The sequence below is a fragment of the Pecten maximus genome, chromosome 2, assembly GCF_902652985.1.
Source record: "Pecten maximus chromosome 2, xPecMax1.1, whole genome shotgun sequence".
In the NCBI taxonomy this organism is placed as follows: domain Eukaryota; kingdom Metazoa; phylum Mollusca; class Bivalvia; order Pectinida; family Pectinidae; genus Pecten; species Pecten maximus.
The window spans coordinates 37,566,532-37,582,016 of NC_047016.1; the positions used below are offsets into that span (position 1 = coordinate 37,566,532).

The 15,485-nt window shown below is 36.3% G+C and overlaps 2 protein-coding genes across 2 annotated transcripts; both read left to right on the forward strand.

The window, feature by feature from the left end:
• Window positions 1-2,039: 2,039 nt before the first annotated feature.
• LOC117342806 lies at window positions 2,040-8,638 on the forward strand. Its single transcript, XM_033905066.1, has 5 exons — window positions 2,040-2,732; window positions 2,852-5,000; window positions 5,309-5,477; window positions 6,382-6,515; window positions 8,403-8,638. The coding sequence occupies exons 1-5, from the start codon at window positions 2,040-2,042 to the stop codon at window positions 8,636-8,638; spliced, it is 3,381 nt and encodes a 1,126-aa protein (XP_033760957.1).
• Window positions 8,639-9,052: 414 nt separating this feature from the next.
• LOC117321982 lies at window positions 9,053-15,395 on the forward strand. Its single transcript, XM_033876634.1, has 3 exons — window positions 9,053-9,442; window positions 9,723-9,785; window positions 10,049-15,395. Exons 1-3 carry the CDS (start codon window positions 9,374-9,376, stop codon window positions 11,084-11,086), a joined length of 1,170 nt encoding a protein of 389 aa, XP_033732525.1. The 5' UTR covers window positions 9,053-9,373; the 3' UTR covers window positions 11,087-15,395.
• Window positions 15,396-15,485: the final 90 nt, after the last annotated feature.

Consider the following 15,485-nt stretch of genomic DNA (forward strand, 5'->3'; position numbering starts at 1 on the left):
TTATATGAATTCATAAAAATGAGTTAATGATAATATTTAACCATAAGTTACTAGATCAAATTTCGATGAGTTAATGGAAATAAGCCAATATAGTGATATTTCACCATGAAATAAAATGAATATATTATAATGAGCTAATGCTAACATTTACCATGAGTTACTAGAGTTAATTTCGATGAGATAATGGAGAAGGGTTAATGGTGATATCAAATAATTCATTTTTAGTGATATTCTGTCATCAAATAAAAGTGATGTTTCGCCTAGAGTGAATTGTTACATTTCTTCCTGAGTTAATATTTACATCTTGATAGGAGTAAATAGCAAATCACAATGGGTAGATAACATCACCTTCCAGGACTTAGTTTAGATATTCTTATTCTTTGTTAACTGCTGCTATTGTAGGATTCAAGATCACAATCTTCGAATATGGAAAATTGATTTATGAAATGTCAAAATAATTATGGTCTACCAGGCTTAAGAGTAGAATGGAGTGGAATAAAATTGATCAAAAAACATCCCGTAAACAAACAGTAAGAACAAACAGACTCTACAACAGATAAAGTTATACAACCATTATTTTGCTTCAGGTTATAGACGGTTATCAGATTTGCTCAAACATATAACCTTGACCAACTTTCAGGGAGCTTGTATCAGAAATGTCTCTAAACATCAAAATTGTCTTTTATAAACCATAAGGCATGGATTACATGAACAACTGTTAAATTTTCTTCTTTGTATACCCACGCCAGTGTAAAGGCCAAAGGAAGACAGATATACGTCAGATATATGACATACACCGCCTAAACACTGTGTAACCCTCATTGGTTAACATACACCGCCTAAACACTGTGTAACCCTCATTGGTTAACATACACCGCCTAAACACTGTGTAACCCTCATTGGTTAACATATATTTACCATTGTATGGCACTGCCACTATATAACCCTACCAATTCAGTTGCGAGTTCACCAGCTTATGAACTGCCAACTGAAATTTGAATATGAAAATTTCAAAAAAAAATCGCACGACAAATAAAAAAACGCAGATGGTAAATATAAGCATTGAACGGCTTTCAGTTGGCATTCATAGTCAATATGAATGCCGCGCTTCATGTTGAATTTGCCTCTTTCCAGTTGGCATTCATATTGACTATGAATGCCAACTGAAAGCCGTTCAATGCTTAAATGACTGATGTCTATACACTATAGTGCGTTTATTAAAATTGATTTAGAAGAGCAAGGTAAACATCAATAAGCAGTCGAGGGATGGAAGGGGTCTTTTTTATTCTGAAAATTATTTCAGTATATTATAATATATATTTTTGGGTGAGAAATGTGAAAACCTTGTGAGGATTTTTCATCGTCAAGTTGAGATTGTTTTTGATTTTCAATGAATTTGAGGTAATTAGTATATGGCTATTTTAATTAGAGAGTTAGAGACTGGCTGATAATTACCATATGTAATCCATCCCAACTCTACCATCATTACCCAGGCTACCTCTCTCCATTACCCAGGAAGTTACTGTCTATCAGCAGTTGTTGCCTGGATCTGGTTCTTTCAAAATCTTACGATTACTTAAATATAAAATCACTCTAAATAAAAATCTTATCAGGCATGGCATTTTGTTAAACTTTTCAGCTGATATACAACCTATGCACTTTTGCTATATTTCTTGTGATAGTATTGCCATATTTAACCGGGAAAAAAGTCTTATTGATAAACAAGTTTTGCCTCTAGCTAAACTTTGTTGCACCTTGTCTGTGATATCAATATTTTATCTAGAAGAATTTAATTGATAAACGTACAGAAATTAACTACAAATTGTATAAGCGTACGCAAATAAATATGATCTATGCTAGTTTTCCATATCTTTGATACAAGACGGGTAAAAATATAGCAAAGTGGAATATGATTTCTCATTTTATACTAAATGTAATATTTATATGTTACAGTATGGATAAATCAGGACTCTGTGGCACTATACAGTAACGGGACGAACACATCCACAGCTCGTTGATCACACAGAGACGATAGCACCATGAAAGCAGACAGAGATGCTGGAACTCAAAACATTTTCACTCCTTGGCGTTTGGACCATTATAGTTCTCCAGCTATGGACAAACATGATGCAACCACCGAGGAAACAACCTATGGTGGTAAAGGTCACTTGAAAAGCAATAATGACAATAAACCGGTGTTTAGTCCTTGGGAACAAGAAAAATTTAATTATCTTAGCATTAAACGGAACTTACTTAGTAGTACACAGAATGCAAATAGCTCTGGAGATCATTGTGAAAAAATCCCGTTAAATGGAGAGAATCCTTCTTGTGACAGGGGTTTTAATGACAGTGGCAAAGATATAAATTCGGGAAATCAACGAGAATTAGGAGACACAAACACGAGGACAGATAAATTGTGTCAAAATGGAACAGGATTCACAGATACAGGAGGCAAATTACCTCAAAACAAAACGGAATACAAAGATACAGACAAAAGGGCAGACAACTCATGTCAAAACAAAACGGAATCAAGAGATACAGAAAAAAGGGCAGACAACTCATGTCAAAGCAAAATAGAATTTACAGACACAGACAAAAGGGCAGACGACTCAATTGAAGACAAAACTTATTTCAAAAGTAATACCTTTAGTAATACATACATGAATGAAGGGCCACATGACATTCAAACTATGGATCAGGGTCATAGGGAGATTGCATTGAACTCCGACAAAGTGTGTTCATTATGGAATTACAAAAGCATAAGTGACAATGCTCTATCCACGAGTCTGGGTTGTGAGCCGGATAGGCTTGCACACCACAGAGACCATAGTGTTACCAACATCTATGCTAGGAAAATCAAGAAAAGCGTTCTGTGGAATCGTCAGATTCAAACACAGAAAACAAGGAAAACTTCACATCCTCCCATTCCCCAGGCAGTGATCTCAATAATAAAAGTCCTCAGGTTTGTTGTAATAATGACGATGACGCGTATGAGCCCCTGAATAAATTATCAAAAGTATCCAATGTGTTAAATAATTCGGTGGAGAACTTAATGCAGTATGCCGAGGTGTTGTATAAGTGTAAGTTATGTACGACACTGCCTTCTATACTGACGTCACGTGACAGCTTCCTGTCACACGTCAGTGAAGAACATTTACCCAACAATGACCAGCTTAAAGAGTGCGGACGCTGTTGTCTGCGGTTTGGTACTGTCGAGGATCTTCGCGCCCACGTGTCCTCAGAACACAAGAACGCATGGGATGAAAAACCACAGGACAAAATCATTAAAAAATGCCAAAAGATTCCAAATAGGGTACCACCGGGATTTAAATCTAGAGATAATTTCAAAGGCCAAAAGAGGTCACCAAGTTTTTTGAGATCAGACTCGGATGATTTAGAAACGGGTAGCCAAAAGCTGGTCGAGGATGTAGCTGTAGCAGACGACCAAGAAACAGCACCACATCCACCAAAATTAGTTATCACACACGGGGTGGAACGCAGCGTACATCTTGCCCCAACACAAAACATGACACACCTTCAGAAGCTCACAGACCAGATAATCGCATCAAATAAACCAGACAAGGACGGTTCTCAGAATCTCAGTCCAAATACCAATCCAATCATAATGACTCCCTGCTACACAGCCGAATTCGGTCAGTTCACCAAGCTTGTCAGAGAAGGAGGGAACATTGTCTATTTCTGTCAGCTGTGTAATTGGAAATCACAGGTAAAAATGCAGTTCCAAGCTCACTGTTCCAGTTCACATCACACCAACAAAGTGAAAGCTGCTGACCAGACTGATCCCGAGGAGTCCGGAGTAACTCTTTCAACGGATACTAAATGTCAAAAGTCTGAAAAGAGGTCAGCAGAATATAAAGAACCAGTGGGATGGACCCCAAGAGGACATATGTCTTTTCTTACTGAAACATCGGGATTTCATATTGGAAATTCATTGTCAAAAATGGACAATGATTATGGACATTTAAAAGAAAAAGCAACAGTGTCTAAAACAGACGAAGACAAAATGAAAGCTGAAATGAATTCAATTGACAAAATAAAGGATGCGGCGAAATCGGAGAAGAACAAAGAAAAGAAAATGCCAGTGGGAGAGGACGATGAAAGAGATAAGGAATATAGAGTAGATGACACGGCAGACAAAGCAGATGATGCAAACAAGAAAGAGGACAAAGAATTGGTCAGAGTAAAGCAGAATAAGAGAAAACGGGCTGCTCCAGTTGTGTTAAGGAACCAGGCGGACTGTGCAGAAGGTTGGGGTTCCGATGAATGTGACGAGTATGATAGTGATGTCTCCACGGGAAGTCCTCACAAGCCAGGAGTTTGTGGCAAGAGACGACTCCTGGGGAAAACCAGAGATCCAGAGGAGGGAAAACACTGTCACCGAAGTTCAAGGAGGGAGGGCGATCAGTCCTCACCCAAAAATGATAAGTTTTACCCTAGAGGGCCTTGGGAGAGAGAAGATGAATCATGGAGTCCCCATACTGAAGACGTGTCTATCATACGTACTAGCTCCCCCAACCCCCCGGGATCAGGGTTACGCCCTACTCCACCGCCAGTGGTGAATATGTACCCAGACCATACCACACCTCTAAAATATACCGGCGCGGGAGTACAGGAAGAGGAGATGGAAAAGACAGCTTCGATGATACGTCAGTACTTTGAATCACAGCTCGGATTTAGGGGACTTGATCGGCCAATCAAATGTCCCTCAGCTGCAGATTGGCCAATCCCGCCGCAGACATCAAATAGGAATGGAGAACACAACTCGTCCTCGTCCGGACACGGGTCTGGCTACTGTGCGCGTGACCCGATGTACATGTACAACTGTTCACTATGTGATTTTGGATGTGCAGACATGTCCGAATACAGACTTCACTTTGACACAGAGCATGGACAGTCTATAGAAATGGAGTCCGGAGATGCGGTTGCAGACGGGCGGGGAGAGTCTTGGAAAATGTGGAAGATAAAAGAAATATTACCAGGTTAGTAGTTGCTTAGGGGTTTTTCTTGTTTATTCTTCTTCTCCCTCTTCTTCTTGTTTTTTTTTAGCTGTCTTCATTTTGAAATAAATGAAATTGAATGCTGAATTATTTTTTATATGCTAATTTTGTAAAATATAAAATCTTTACAAATTTTACAAATTTTACAACAAAAAAAATTAATTTTAATTTTTACCTATCAACCAAATCATCTAAGACAACACATTATCTCCTAAATGTAAATAACGTTTGGATAACAAAATTGTTTACATCATTGTTTACATCATTGTTCACATTCATTGTTATTTCAGATTTGATCTGTGTGTACCCGCGAGGCAATGTGTCACGTGATTTGCTCCTCCAGAAGATAAGTGTTATCCTTAGCCTACCGGAGGCCACCCAGTGGGGACCTGCTTGTAACAAAGCTGTCCGTGAACAATTTCCCCACAGTCTGGCACAGCGCAAGGGCAAATACAAGAAATATCCTTTTTACTGACCAAAACACTTGACTAGTTAAATTATTTTCATTTTCTACCGCAAGCAACACAAGTAATATTCTTTTGACTAGCCTAATACAAGGGCTTATACAAAATACTCTTCAATGTTCCAATATATGATATTGTATAAAAATAGTCTTTTGGCTGGTCAATATTTAATCTTACATAAAATATTATTTTGATTGACACAATAAAATGTCTTGTATCAATATATTCTTTCAAAAGCTCAAAGGCAAGGTCTTTTAACAAACGTTTTTTTGACTGAAACAATATAGGGTCTTAGGTAAAATATTCCTTGATGGTTAAAGCATACATTGTAACATTGGAATGATCTAGGAACCTTTCATTGGGAATTGTTTCCAATTGCTTATGCTATATACATGTATAGTGTCATTGAATTAACATATGGAATCCTTTCAACCATGGTTTTCTTTCAAAGAACCGTGTGATATATATACTCAAAGCAAACATATTTGGTATTGCTAAAACCATGAATGTCCCCTATCAACCCCCGCTAAAAATGGTAACAATGACATGGACCTTGACCCAAAATTTCTAAAACTTAATCTTGTCCGAGATGTTATAGTTCTTTGTGTGTAAAGTTTGGTCAAAATCCCCCAAGGAACTAGAGCGAAGTTCTTTGTGTGTAAAGTTTGGTCAAAATCCCCCAAGGAACTAGAGCGATAACAATCTTTGTCATTTCGTACATTGATTTTACGTACAAGACTGACAGTGAGGAAACCTTTGGTTCCTCGGTTTCACTGGTAAGGTCTAATAACAGTAACTACAGCTGTATATGTATATATTATATAAAGTGGTAACATGGCCTATGCTATGTATGCGTTTAGAGTAGATTTTGATGATAATTGACCTTAACCTTGCGGTACGACCTTCTTCTTTGGTGTGGCCCTCAACGAACATGTACAGGAACAGGAAGAAGTAAGCGATGGCGAGGGAGTAACATACCAGCCACTGCGGGACATGTCACAGGACATGGAGAAAATCCTCGGTCACCTTCACTGTACGTATCAATGTTATCTCAGTCTCCTTTCATGATGCCTTATAAAAACATTTAAAGATTTCCCTTGATGTGAGGGATTTAAATGCATTATACATTATGTTTATATTCTTGAAACAACAAAGAATAATGTAAAAATTCCCAATACATTGTTAATATAATATTTAGCCAACTTGTCAAACAGCCAGAAAAGGATAGCGCTTTCTATGCGAGGGTTATTCAATAAATCATATCTCTACATACACGTTCCCGTGCGAACAGGCTACACAATACAAAGACATTTACTACTTTGAATACAAGAGGGCATAAATAACAAGCATTGGTTGCCTTTTCATGAACGTGAAGTTTAGTATGACATTTTTTGTCCATTCTGGTTTGACTTGGCCTGTACTTTAAATACCATCCAAGGAAAGGCAAAGCTACCAATGCCTTATGTTGTGATAAAGATAGTGCTTAAATATTTTCTTTTCTTTTCTAAATCATTGAAAATTAGCAAAAGAAAATATTTATAATATTTAAGTAAATGACAAAATTATATGCAGATTCACGACAATGTTTCATCTCACTAAAGCGATATTGTACAGGCTGTTTTTGAAACAAAAGATATTAGAACAAATTGACAGCCAGACCCTTTGACTCTGCATTAGAAAATGTCCACTTGGGAAAAGTATGCGTCCATAAGTGCACTAAGTGATGCAGTATCCTAGTCTCGCCCATATACCCAGCCTCGCCCGTATAACAAATGGAGACTTTCGCGCACCGTTTGCGCCATTGACATCTCGAATGCGAATGTTAGCTTGTGCCAAGGGGGGGCGGGGGGGGGGGGGGGGGGGGGGGGGGGGGGGAATACCTTCAGAGATAAATATATATGTGACAAAATTGATTGAGTGACCCTTTTACCAGTTTAGACTGATGAGGAGCATCGCTTGAAAACTTTTAGGATATTCCGTTGTGATTTGAACTTGATGCTATTATTCTACTGTTACGGAATGGCAGAAAGATCGGAACATCTTTCTCATTGGAAAACATTTGCATGTTATTTCTTTAATCGTGATACTGTTTGGGTTGGAAGGTTCCGGAAACAGGAATCACTTTTAACAAATCATCATCAACCCGGTTTTGAAAATTGTCGTTCACGTTTTATTTATTTTACACGTTATAGCCAATCATGTAAACCATTCTTGTTGGCGCTGTTGGAAGACTTAGTGAAAAACAAGCGCGTTATCCGTCGTGTCAGTTTGTTAATCCGTTAATAGGGAACAGCATTACTCTGTCGTAAATGTGATTAGTGCACAAACGCATCTTTGAATGACATTTAAAATAGATGTTAGTATTGAAGGATATGTGAATACATGTACATGGATATATTAGAATTGAAGAGACCAAATAACTGTATGTAAAAACAAACACATTCAGCCCATATGCAGGCGTAGATGTATGATATGATATACTTTAAACTTATTTCATTTGGCGCACTCAAATTTTAGCGCATTTCCAAATTTTAACAGATTAGCACATCAAAACAATTTTAAACAGAAACAGTGTAAAGAAAGTGCAATCAGCGCAATCACAAGTTAGCGGAATGCTTACCGCTAAAATAATGTTACCGCTGAAATAAGATTACCGCTAAAATAAGTTTACCGCTAAAATAAGATTACCGCTGAAATAAGATTACCGCTAAAATAAGATTACCGCTAAAATATAACATTTACAGTATCGAAGGTCTTATAATTAGAATTTGCAGACTGGCAATCGTATCCTACATGTACATCATCGCCCCTCAACATATACCATACCCAATAAGACATTTGATCCGTGCCTGATCCCCATACAGAATCGACAGCTAAAGTGTGAATTGTTGCCCCACCTACCTTGTGTTTATTGTTCCAGCACTTGTACAGTGGACGGGAGATCTGGAATCCGGAGTATCACGGGACGAGATATTGGAACTGTTGAAAGGGCGTATCGAGGAACCCGATGTCCAACACTGGGGAGTGCAATGTAACCGGGCCATCCGTGTTTTATTTCCAAATGTGGAAATGAAGCGCAAAGGAAAATATAAAACATATCCTTTAGTAAATTATATATCAATTCATCAGTCTAGACTAACAAAGGTTGATGTCTAGTATATTTGACAACATTGCGTTTTATTAGCTACATATATATATATATATATAGGTCATCCGAGCCGGGGGCATTTTGTCTGTCGTCGTGCATTAACGTTTCCTTATGCACACGATAAGTTGAATAGATATGAACGCATTTTCATGAAACTTGGTATGCATCCTTATACAATCGGACCGATTCTATAGTAACTTACATAATTATATGGCTCTTTAGTTTTATTATCATTTGAACTTGTGCACACGGTAACTTGGGTAAATATGATTGAATTGTCATGAAACTTTGTATACAGACATATATTAATATTATCTCGGATGAGTTCGACAATCGGGCGGATTCAACTTTAAAGGGTCTTATTGACAGAAATATTTCAGAACTCAGGTGACTGTTAAGCTTTTTGCCACTTACCTTGAGTAGAGAAATATCTTTGCTGTCATCTTCTGGAGTTTCAGTTGGGATAATATATGACAATCACCTTTGGAATTTGATTGAGATGTCTTTTGGCAGTCACATTTTTGACTTTCAGTTCAAATGTCTTTGGGCAATCACTTTTCGATTTTGATTGAGATGTCTGTTGGTAGTCGCTTTTTGTACTTTCTGTTGAAATGTCTTTTGACTCTCCTTCTTAATTTGATTGGGATGTCTTTTGGCGTTCTCCTCTTGATTTTCAGATGATTATTTTTAATTCAAATGTTTGTTTTGCCGATCACTTTTGGCCTTGAGCAGACATTACTTTAATGTTTAACCTTAACTTGTGTACTACAGTGTTTTTTGGTGTTGACTTCAGACAAGATATACACAAACAGGTAAGATATCTTCCTTTAACGTATCTCCCATTAACAGTTCTCTTGGGCAATCTGTATGATAATGTCGTGTGATAGCTAGATCCTAGTGGCTAAATGACATTCCATTTATTGATAAACTGTCAAATCTTCATTTTGATAATACCCTGTACCCCTTTACATATAAACACACATACAGAAAAAAATATTTCTTTTACTCTTGACTAACTTTACCATAGATGTTCATTCAGCCTGGTAGCCATTGGCAATGTGTACATCTTTTAATTGTTTTGTTGGTCTTCAGGCATTTTTACCCAACAAAAGGGGAAGGCCTCGCAAGTTTCCATACTTTGATCCAGCACAGCAGGTAAATATGTCCCTATATAACAAACAATGCTAGTGAAAGAAAAAAATAACCAAAAAGGTTTTCCAATTATAGTGTTAGTCTTAATTGTGAACAAAAAGAAACGAGTTGATCTTTGAAATTAATTGAACTAACGTAATAATAAATAGTTTTCCACGATTCCTAAACAATACTCTCAATTTAGACACTGTTATAAAGATGCATTAGCTTAAATATATAATGGGACATTGATGCTGAAGGACAATGTTCTTTTTATTCTCCTGCAGGTGGACCAGTCCAGCATGACATGGCTTGATGCATTTAGGTCAAGTCAGGAGGAGCTTTATCCACAGGAGGGTAGCTCAGAAGGTCAAGGGTCACGACCTGATAGGGTCACATCAATCACCAGAGGATGGGGACCAACTCTTGGGGACAAAGACTATAATAAAGACAAAACATCTGTTGACAAATCCGACGAAGGCGAATGGTCGTCTATAGACAAATTTGCAGAATATTCCCCATTTCTTCGCTATCGAAAACAAGACGAACGCCGTGGACTGGACCTGAGTATTGGAGACAAACATAACCGTTCATCTCTCGGAACAAAACAGGATTCATTCCTGCAAATTAGTGATCAGTCTAGTCCGTGGAATGCTCCTCCAGTGCTTGATAATCTCCACAGGTCCAGGGTGTTTGGCAGCGAGCTCAGGGATGGCCTTATTCGTTCCCTTCTACAACCCCTTCCTCCATCCTCTCTTCCGCCTCCTTGCCAGCTAGATCCTGCCCTCCTCTATCGTCTCCGAACATGGCAACGCTCACCAAGCGAGGAGGATGGAGAGGAGCGAGGAGAGGACGAAGAAGAAAATGATGCTGCAGACGGCGATGATGAGGATAGCAATGCATCCCTGTCTAGTCTTTGTGAAAGTAGGACACAAAGACACGAAAGGTCGCAGAGGTTAAAACATAGAAGTGGTGGTAAAAGACTAGAAAAAACAGATAAGAATTCGAGTAAATCTCACCAGTCAAAACATGTAAATAATAGTGGTGAGCAGAAAAATACAGATGAGCTCCAGTCTAAGGGAGACAATCATGTGTCAAAATCACAAGTTCAGGATGATCAGTTACGCAATGACAAAGAAAATGAAAAAGACAAAGTTACTACCAAGGAACAGTTACTAGGTCAACATAATGAAGATTTGTCTAGTTTACAGAGTAATGGAGATCGGGATAGCACAACTGAAGGGAGCTCATCTGCTTTTGGTACCAGTGAGGACATCCTTTCCAGACAGAAGGTGGGAAAGGATGACAATTTAAAACAGGACTGACAAATAGTTACTTAAAGAAATCCGGAGTTTGAAATAACATTGTTTTTACTAAATGTGGTAACGAAATATATTTGAGTATTATTGATATAAGTAAATATGTGAATAATACTTCTCGTCATAACACATTCTCATGTTGCTTCCCTTCAAGGTAACTAGTTCATGTCCCGAACTTTTAGTCATAGAGGACTTGAAGTCATCAGCATGCATAGTATACGAAATAACTCAATGTGTTTGAGTTTTTGCTTATGGTTTGGAGTTTTTTTTAATTCATGTTTTATATGAGATGTTAAGATGTTATAGAATAATAATATAAAATGTTTTGTCAGCGAATTGTGATATAAAACCTTAGTACTAAAATTGATATAGAAATAGAACTGTTTGTAAAAGGCAGTTCAGTAAAAGTTATGCATTGTAGATTATTTATGCAATGTTTCAAACAATGGAACGAAACAATATGTGCAAGAAAATATGTACTTGGTGTATTTATTGATATCTTACTATGTTTATATAGGTAACACAAATAATTAAGTCCCATAATTAGAGAGAGATATTTACCTTGTGTTCAAAAAACAATGATAAGTCACATAATTAGAGAGATATATTTACCTTGTGTTCAAAAGACAAAGACAAGTCACATAATTAGAGACTTGTAGACAGATATTTACCTGGTGTTCAAAACACAATATAAGTCACGTAATGAGAGACTTGTAGACAGATATATTGCCTGGTGTTCAAAAGACAATGATCAGTCACATAATAAAAGATGGACAGATACAAATTGTATCTACCTTATTTTTAAAACACAAATATAAGTCCCATGATTATAGACATATTTAAATTTGAATTAACAGGAAATATTTAAGATAGGCAAACTTCGTAATCTAAAATTTTCTTTTAAAAAGGATCACACAAAATTAGAGAATTACATTTCTTTAGATTTTACTTTTCACTTTGGAAAACATGTTCTAATATTGTAGTTCACCAAAATGTGGTATTCTTTGAGAAGCAATAATTTATGTGCTGCATACAGGTTAATCATCAGCGGAGTAAAAGTGTACAGGGAAAAGGGAAAACAATCATGAATCATTTTACATTTAGATTCTATGTCCTTTTATTTTATACAATACAATGCAGTTTATGCATTTAATGATATGCATGTGGTGTGTTGTGTACATTTTATGCACATTGTATGTATATTTCAATATCATGCTGCAACAGTAAAATAATTATGGTATCTTTTGGAATAGGTTGAAGTTAATGATCCCACATTCTCTCAGCCAATAGGAAATTTAATAAATTACATACAGTTTGTCAGATTTTTTAGATATTCCCAGTCACCTTCCTATGCCAAAGACATGAGTCTGGTCAGCATGCTTTCTTTCCAGTCGATGATCAAGTGTATTGCCTTCTTTTCCCATAAACAATTAATCCAACCAATATTTTTTCCAACAGGTCCTTATCCAGCAATCTTCCTTTGAAATATATAAATCGAGTCAGAAAAATCGAAAGCCACCTTCCTTCTCGAAAGATAATCCATCAATCACCTTTCAACAAGATGATCAGAAGCTACCTTCATTCCTAGTAGATTCTGTCCCCATGTGTAGAGTTACCTGCCCTTTTATAAGCACTATTTATAAAACCTACAGTATCTTTGATAAACATCTTTTTGGGGATATAAGCTAGAACAAAATAAGAAATGGATTTTGAATTTTTTTTTTTTTTTTTTTTTTACTTAAATGTATGTATAGATCAGATCTGATACAAATTAATTTTCATCCAATGAAATTCATGGGCCATTTCAAAATAAAAGTCAAATCACAGTGATTCTTTTCTCCTTTTTTTCCTTTTTTATTATTATTATTATTTCATTTTATACAATTATACAATTTTTTGGACAGTCCAATGCTTGATTCTCTGAGGTGAAAAGGGCAAATGAGGTTGGTATAATTATCCTGATTCCATATATTATATATTTCATGTCTACAAGCAATATTGAGTCTTTCAAGTTACTATTTTTGCAATGCAATTGTCAAAATCCTAAATATGCATGATTTAATATATAAATATATACAAATTAGTATATAAAACTATTGTGTATTTAAGTATGCAAGTACATACAATTACATGTACAAATGTATAATGTTTACCTTGGCCAATGGATTGTTTCACAAAGGTTGTAAATACTCTGATCAGAAAATCTTTGAATATATTTAAAAATCTGCCATTTCCTCATTGTTTGGAATGACTGCCGACTTTAATTTTGTTCAATGATATAACAGGAATTATTGTTAATGGTTTTTATGTTAATATGTTACCACTGTATGGCCGGAGCCACAGATCCGTCTTACTTTACTGTGGAGTTATCTATGAAAGTAGCATGACTTGGTTAAATATAAGCCTATTAGGACGTAATATCATCACAATGTATAGGCAGAATTATATTGATACGCCGTCACATGTATACAGCCACTGGATCACATTGTAAATCCACTGGGTCATTATAAGTAAATTATTTATCACATCTCTCAAAATTATCCAGTGTCAACATAATTATATGCTGTATTTATCTTGTAATGAACCCATGTCCGGTAATAAGCCCAGGTGTATCTATCAGATAATGAACACATACCTCGTAATAAGCCAGACTGTATTTATCTGGTAATGAACCCTAGCTCGAGTTTCCTCTCGTCCCCACACCAGACATGGGTGTCATGGCCAGGGGAAACTCGGGCTAGGTAATAATACCTGTATTTACATGTATCTGAAAATGAGCCCATGTCTGGGTTTAAAGCCTACCTGTATTTATCTGATAATGGGCCCATGTCAAGTAATAAGCCCACCTGTATTGCAGCTTGATCAGTAGAAATGTGACTTTGTTGTTTTGTTATAAGCCCATTTGACTGACATAATATTGTTTGTCTTGATCTCAAGGGCACATCGCACTCGGTAACTACAATACACAACATGGCTTCTCATCGCCATGATACAATTTTACACCTCATTTGTGGTAGTTTGCTGACAGCGAGATCCACTGAACAAGTTTCATTTTTGAGCATGATGAATCAAGACTTTGTCTAGCCTATGTAGTGATCACACATTTTGATGTGGTGTCTTAAAAATTCCTGGACTTGTAACAAGATTGGTACATTCAACTTTATTTGAGCAACAGAGCATCAAGAATGTGTATTTAATACTTGTATTGAAAGGACAAATATTCACAGCATGAGTATTACTTTAACCACAGACTTGTATCATGTTTATCTAAGTCTGTGCTTTAACAAGATAGCACATCTATAAGGTCGTGTACTTGATCATATATCCCAAAGATAGTAGTATTATTATCATTGAACAGAACCCAATCATATAATATTGGAGCCATTTCTGTCTGAACTCTTTAGTTTCATCATGTTATGCTTATGACGAATTCAGTGTTTTGAACGAGACAATCTCCAGAAGCTTTCACATTTTTCGAAAGACAAGTACCAAACTTACAAATAATATTGCAATATTTCCTTTTAATTGTTTGGGAAATCATTATTTTCTAAACTGTCTTGGTTGTTGTGAGGATGCACGAATTCCTATATATATACTTACTTAGATATGAATATGAGGGAATTGAGTTTATTATTATTAATCATAAATACTAGTGGGATATATGTATTTTTGTACTCAAGAAACTGATTTCTCCTCTTCGGGAAAAAGGTTAGATCACAGCTGTATTGAACATGTACATGTACTTATAAAATTTAATGAATGCTCTACTTGGATATATAAAATTCGACAGCTTTCAATACCTTGGAGGCAGATATATGTAGCTTCTTTTTCTGTACAATTATTCCGACTACCAGTTTTTCAACAACATAACGAGTTTGTAGGTTTACTCAAAATATCTGTTTTTTGGCTATAGTGCACAGGTTAACAAATGTTCTGATCATTATGAGATTACAAGAACATTTTTATCTGAAATTTTAAATCATAACGTCCCAAAGTTAAAACACCAGAATTTGCAAGGTCCCGATCATTTGTTAGTTAGGAACGATATAGGCCTAGTTGTATGTCTGTCTGACAATACATAAACAGGCCAATTGAGGTTTGTTATCTGAGGCCAAGAATAGCTGAGCTAGTTTGAGTGATGTCTCTTGAGAGACCATGTTTTTGGTGTTACAGTGTGTTTTTGTTTGTGTTTATATTGGTACATGAAATGTACACTGTTGTTTATAATATAAGTGCTTACTAAGTTATTTTGCAATGTTAAACAATGTGTTCTTTATTATAGAGTGTTTCATTAAAACCTGTTACTCATCAGTCAGTTTTGGTTTCCTATTTTATTTTTGACGTACAGACGACAGATGGTGAGCCATGACGTAAGCCATCAGTCTCTCGGACCTGGTGAACTTCA

Bases quoted from the DNA above. Each gene is read 5' to 3' on its own strand.
- LOC117342806 (XM_033905066.1), top strand. From the start codon at position 2,040: ATGAAAGCAGACAGAGATGCTGGAACTCAAAACATTTTCACTCCTTGG. The intron at 2,733-2,851 runs GTGTGTTCATTA...CATCTATGCTAG, and splicing joins TTGCATTGAACTCCGACAAA to GAAAATCAAGAAAAGCGTTC. The intron at 5,001-5,308 runs GTTAGTAGTTGC...TTGTTATTTCAG, and splicing joins GATAAAAGAAATATTACCAG to ATTTGATCTGTGTGTACCCG.
- LOC117321982 (XM_033876634.1), top strand. From the start codon at position 9,374: ATGTTTAACCTTAACTTGTGTACTACAGTGTTTTTTGGTGTTGACTTC. The intron at 9,443-9,722 runs GTAAGATATCTT...GTTGGTCTTCAG, and splicing joins GACAAGATATACACAAACAG to GCATTTTTACCCAACAAAAG. The intron at 9,786-10,048 runs GTAAATATGTCC...ATTCTCCTGCAG, and splicing joins ACTTTGATCCAGCACAGCAG to GTGGACCAGTCCAGCATGAC.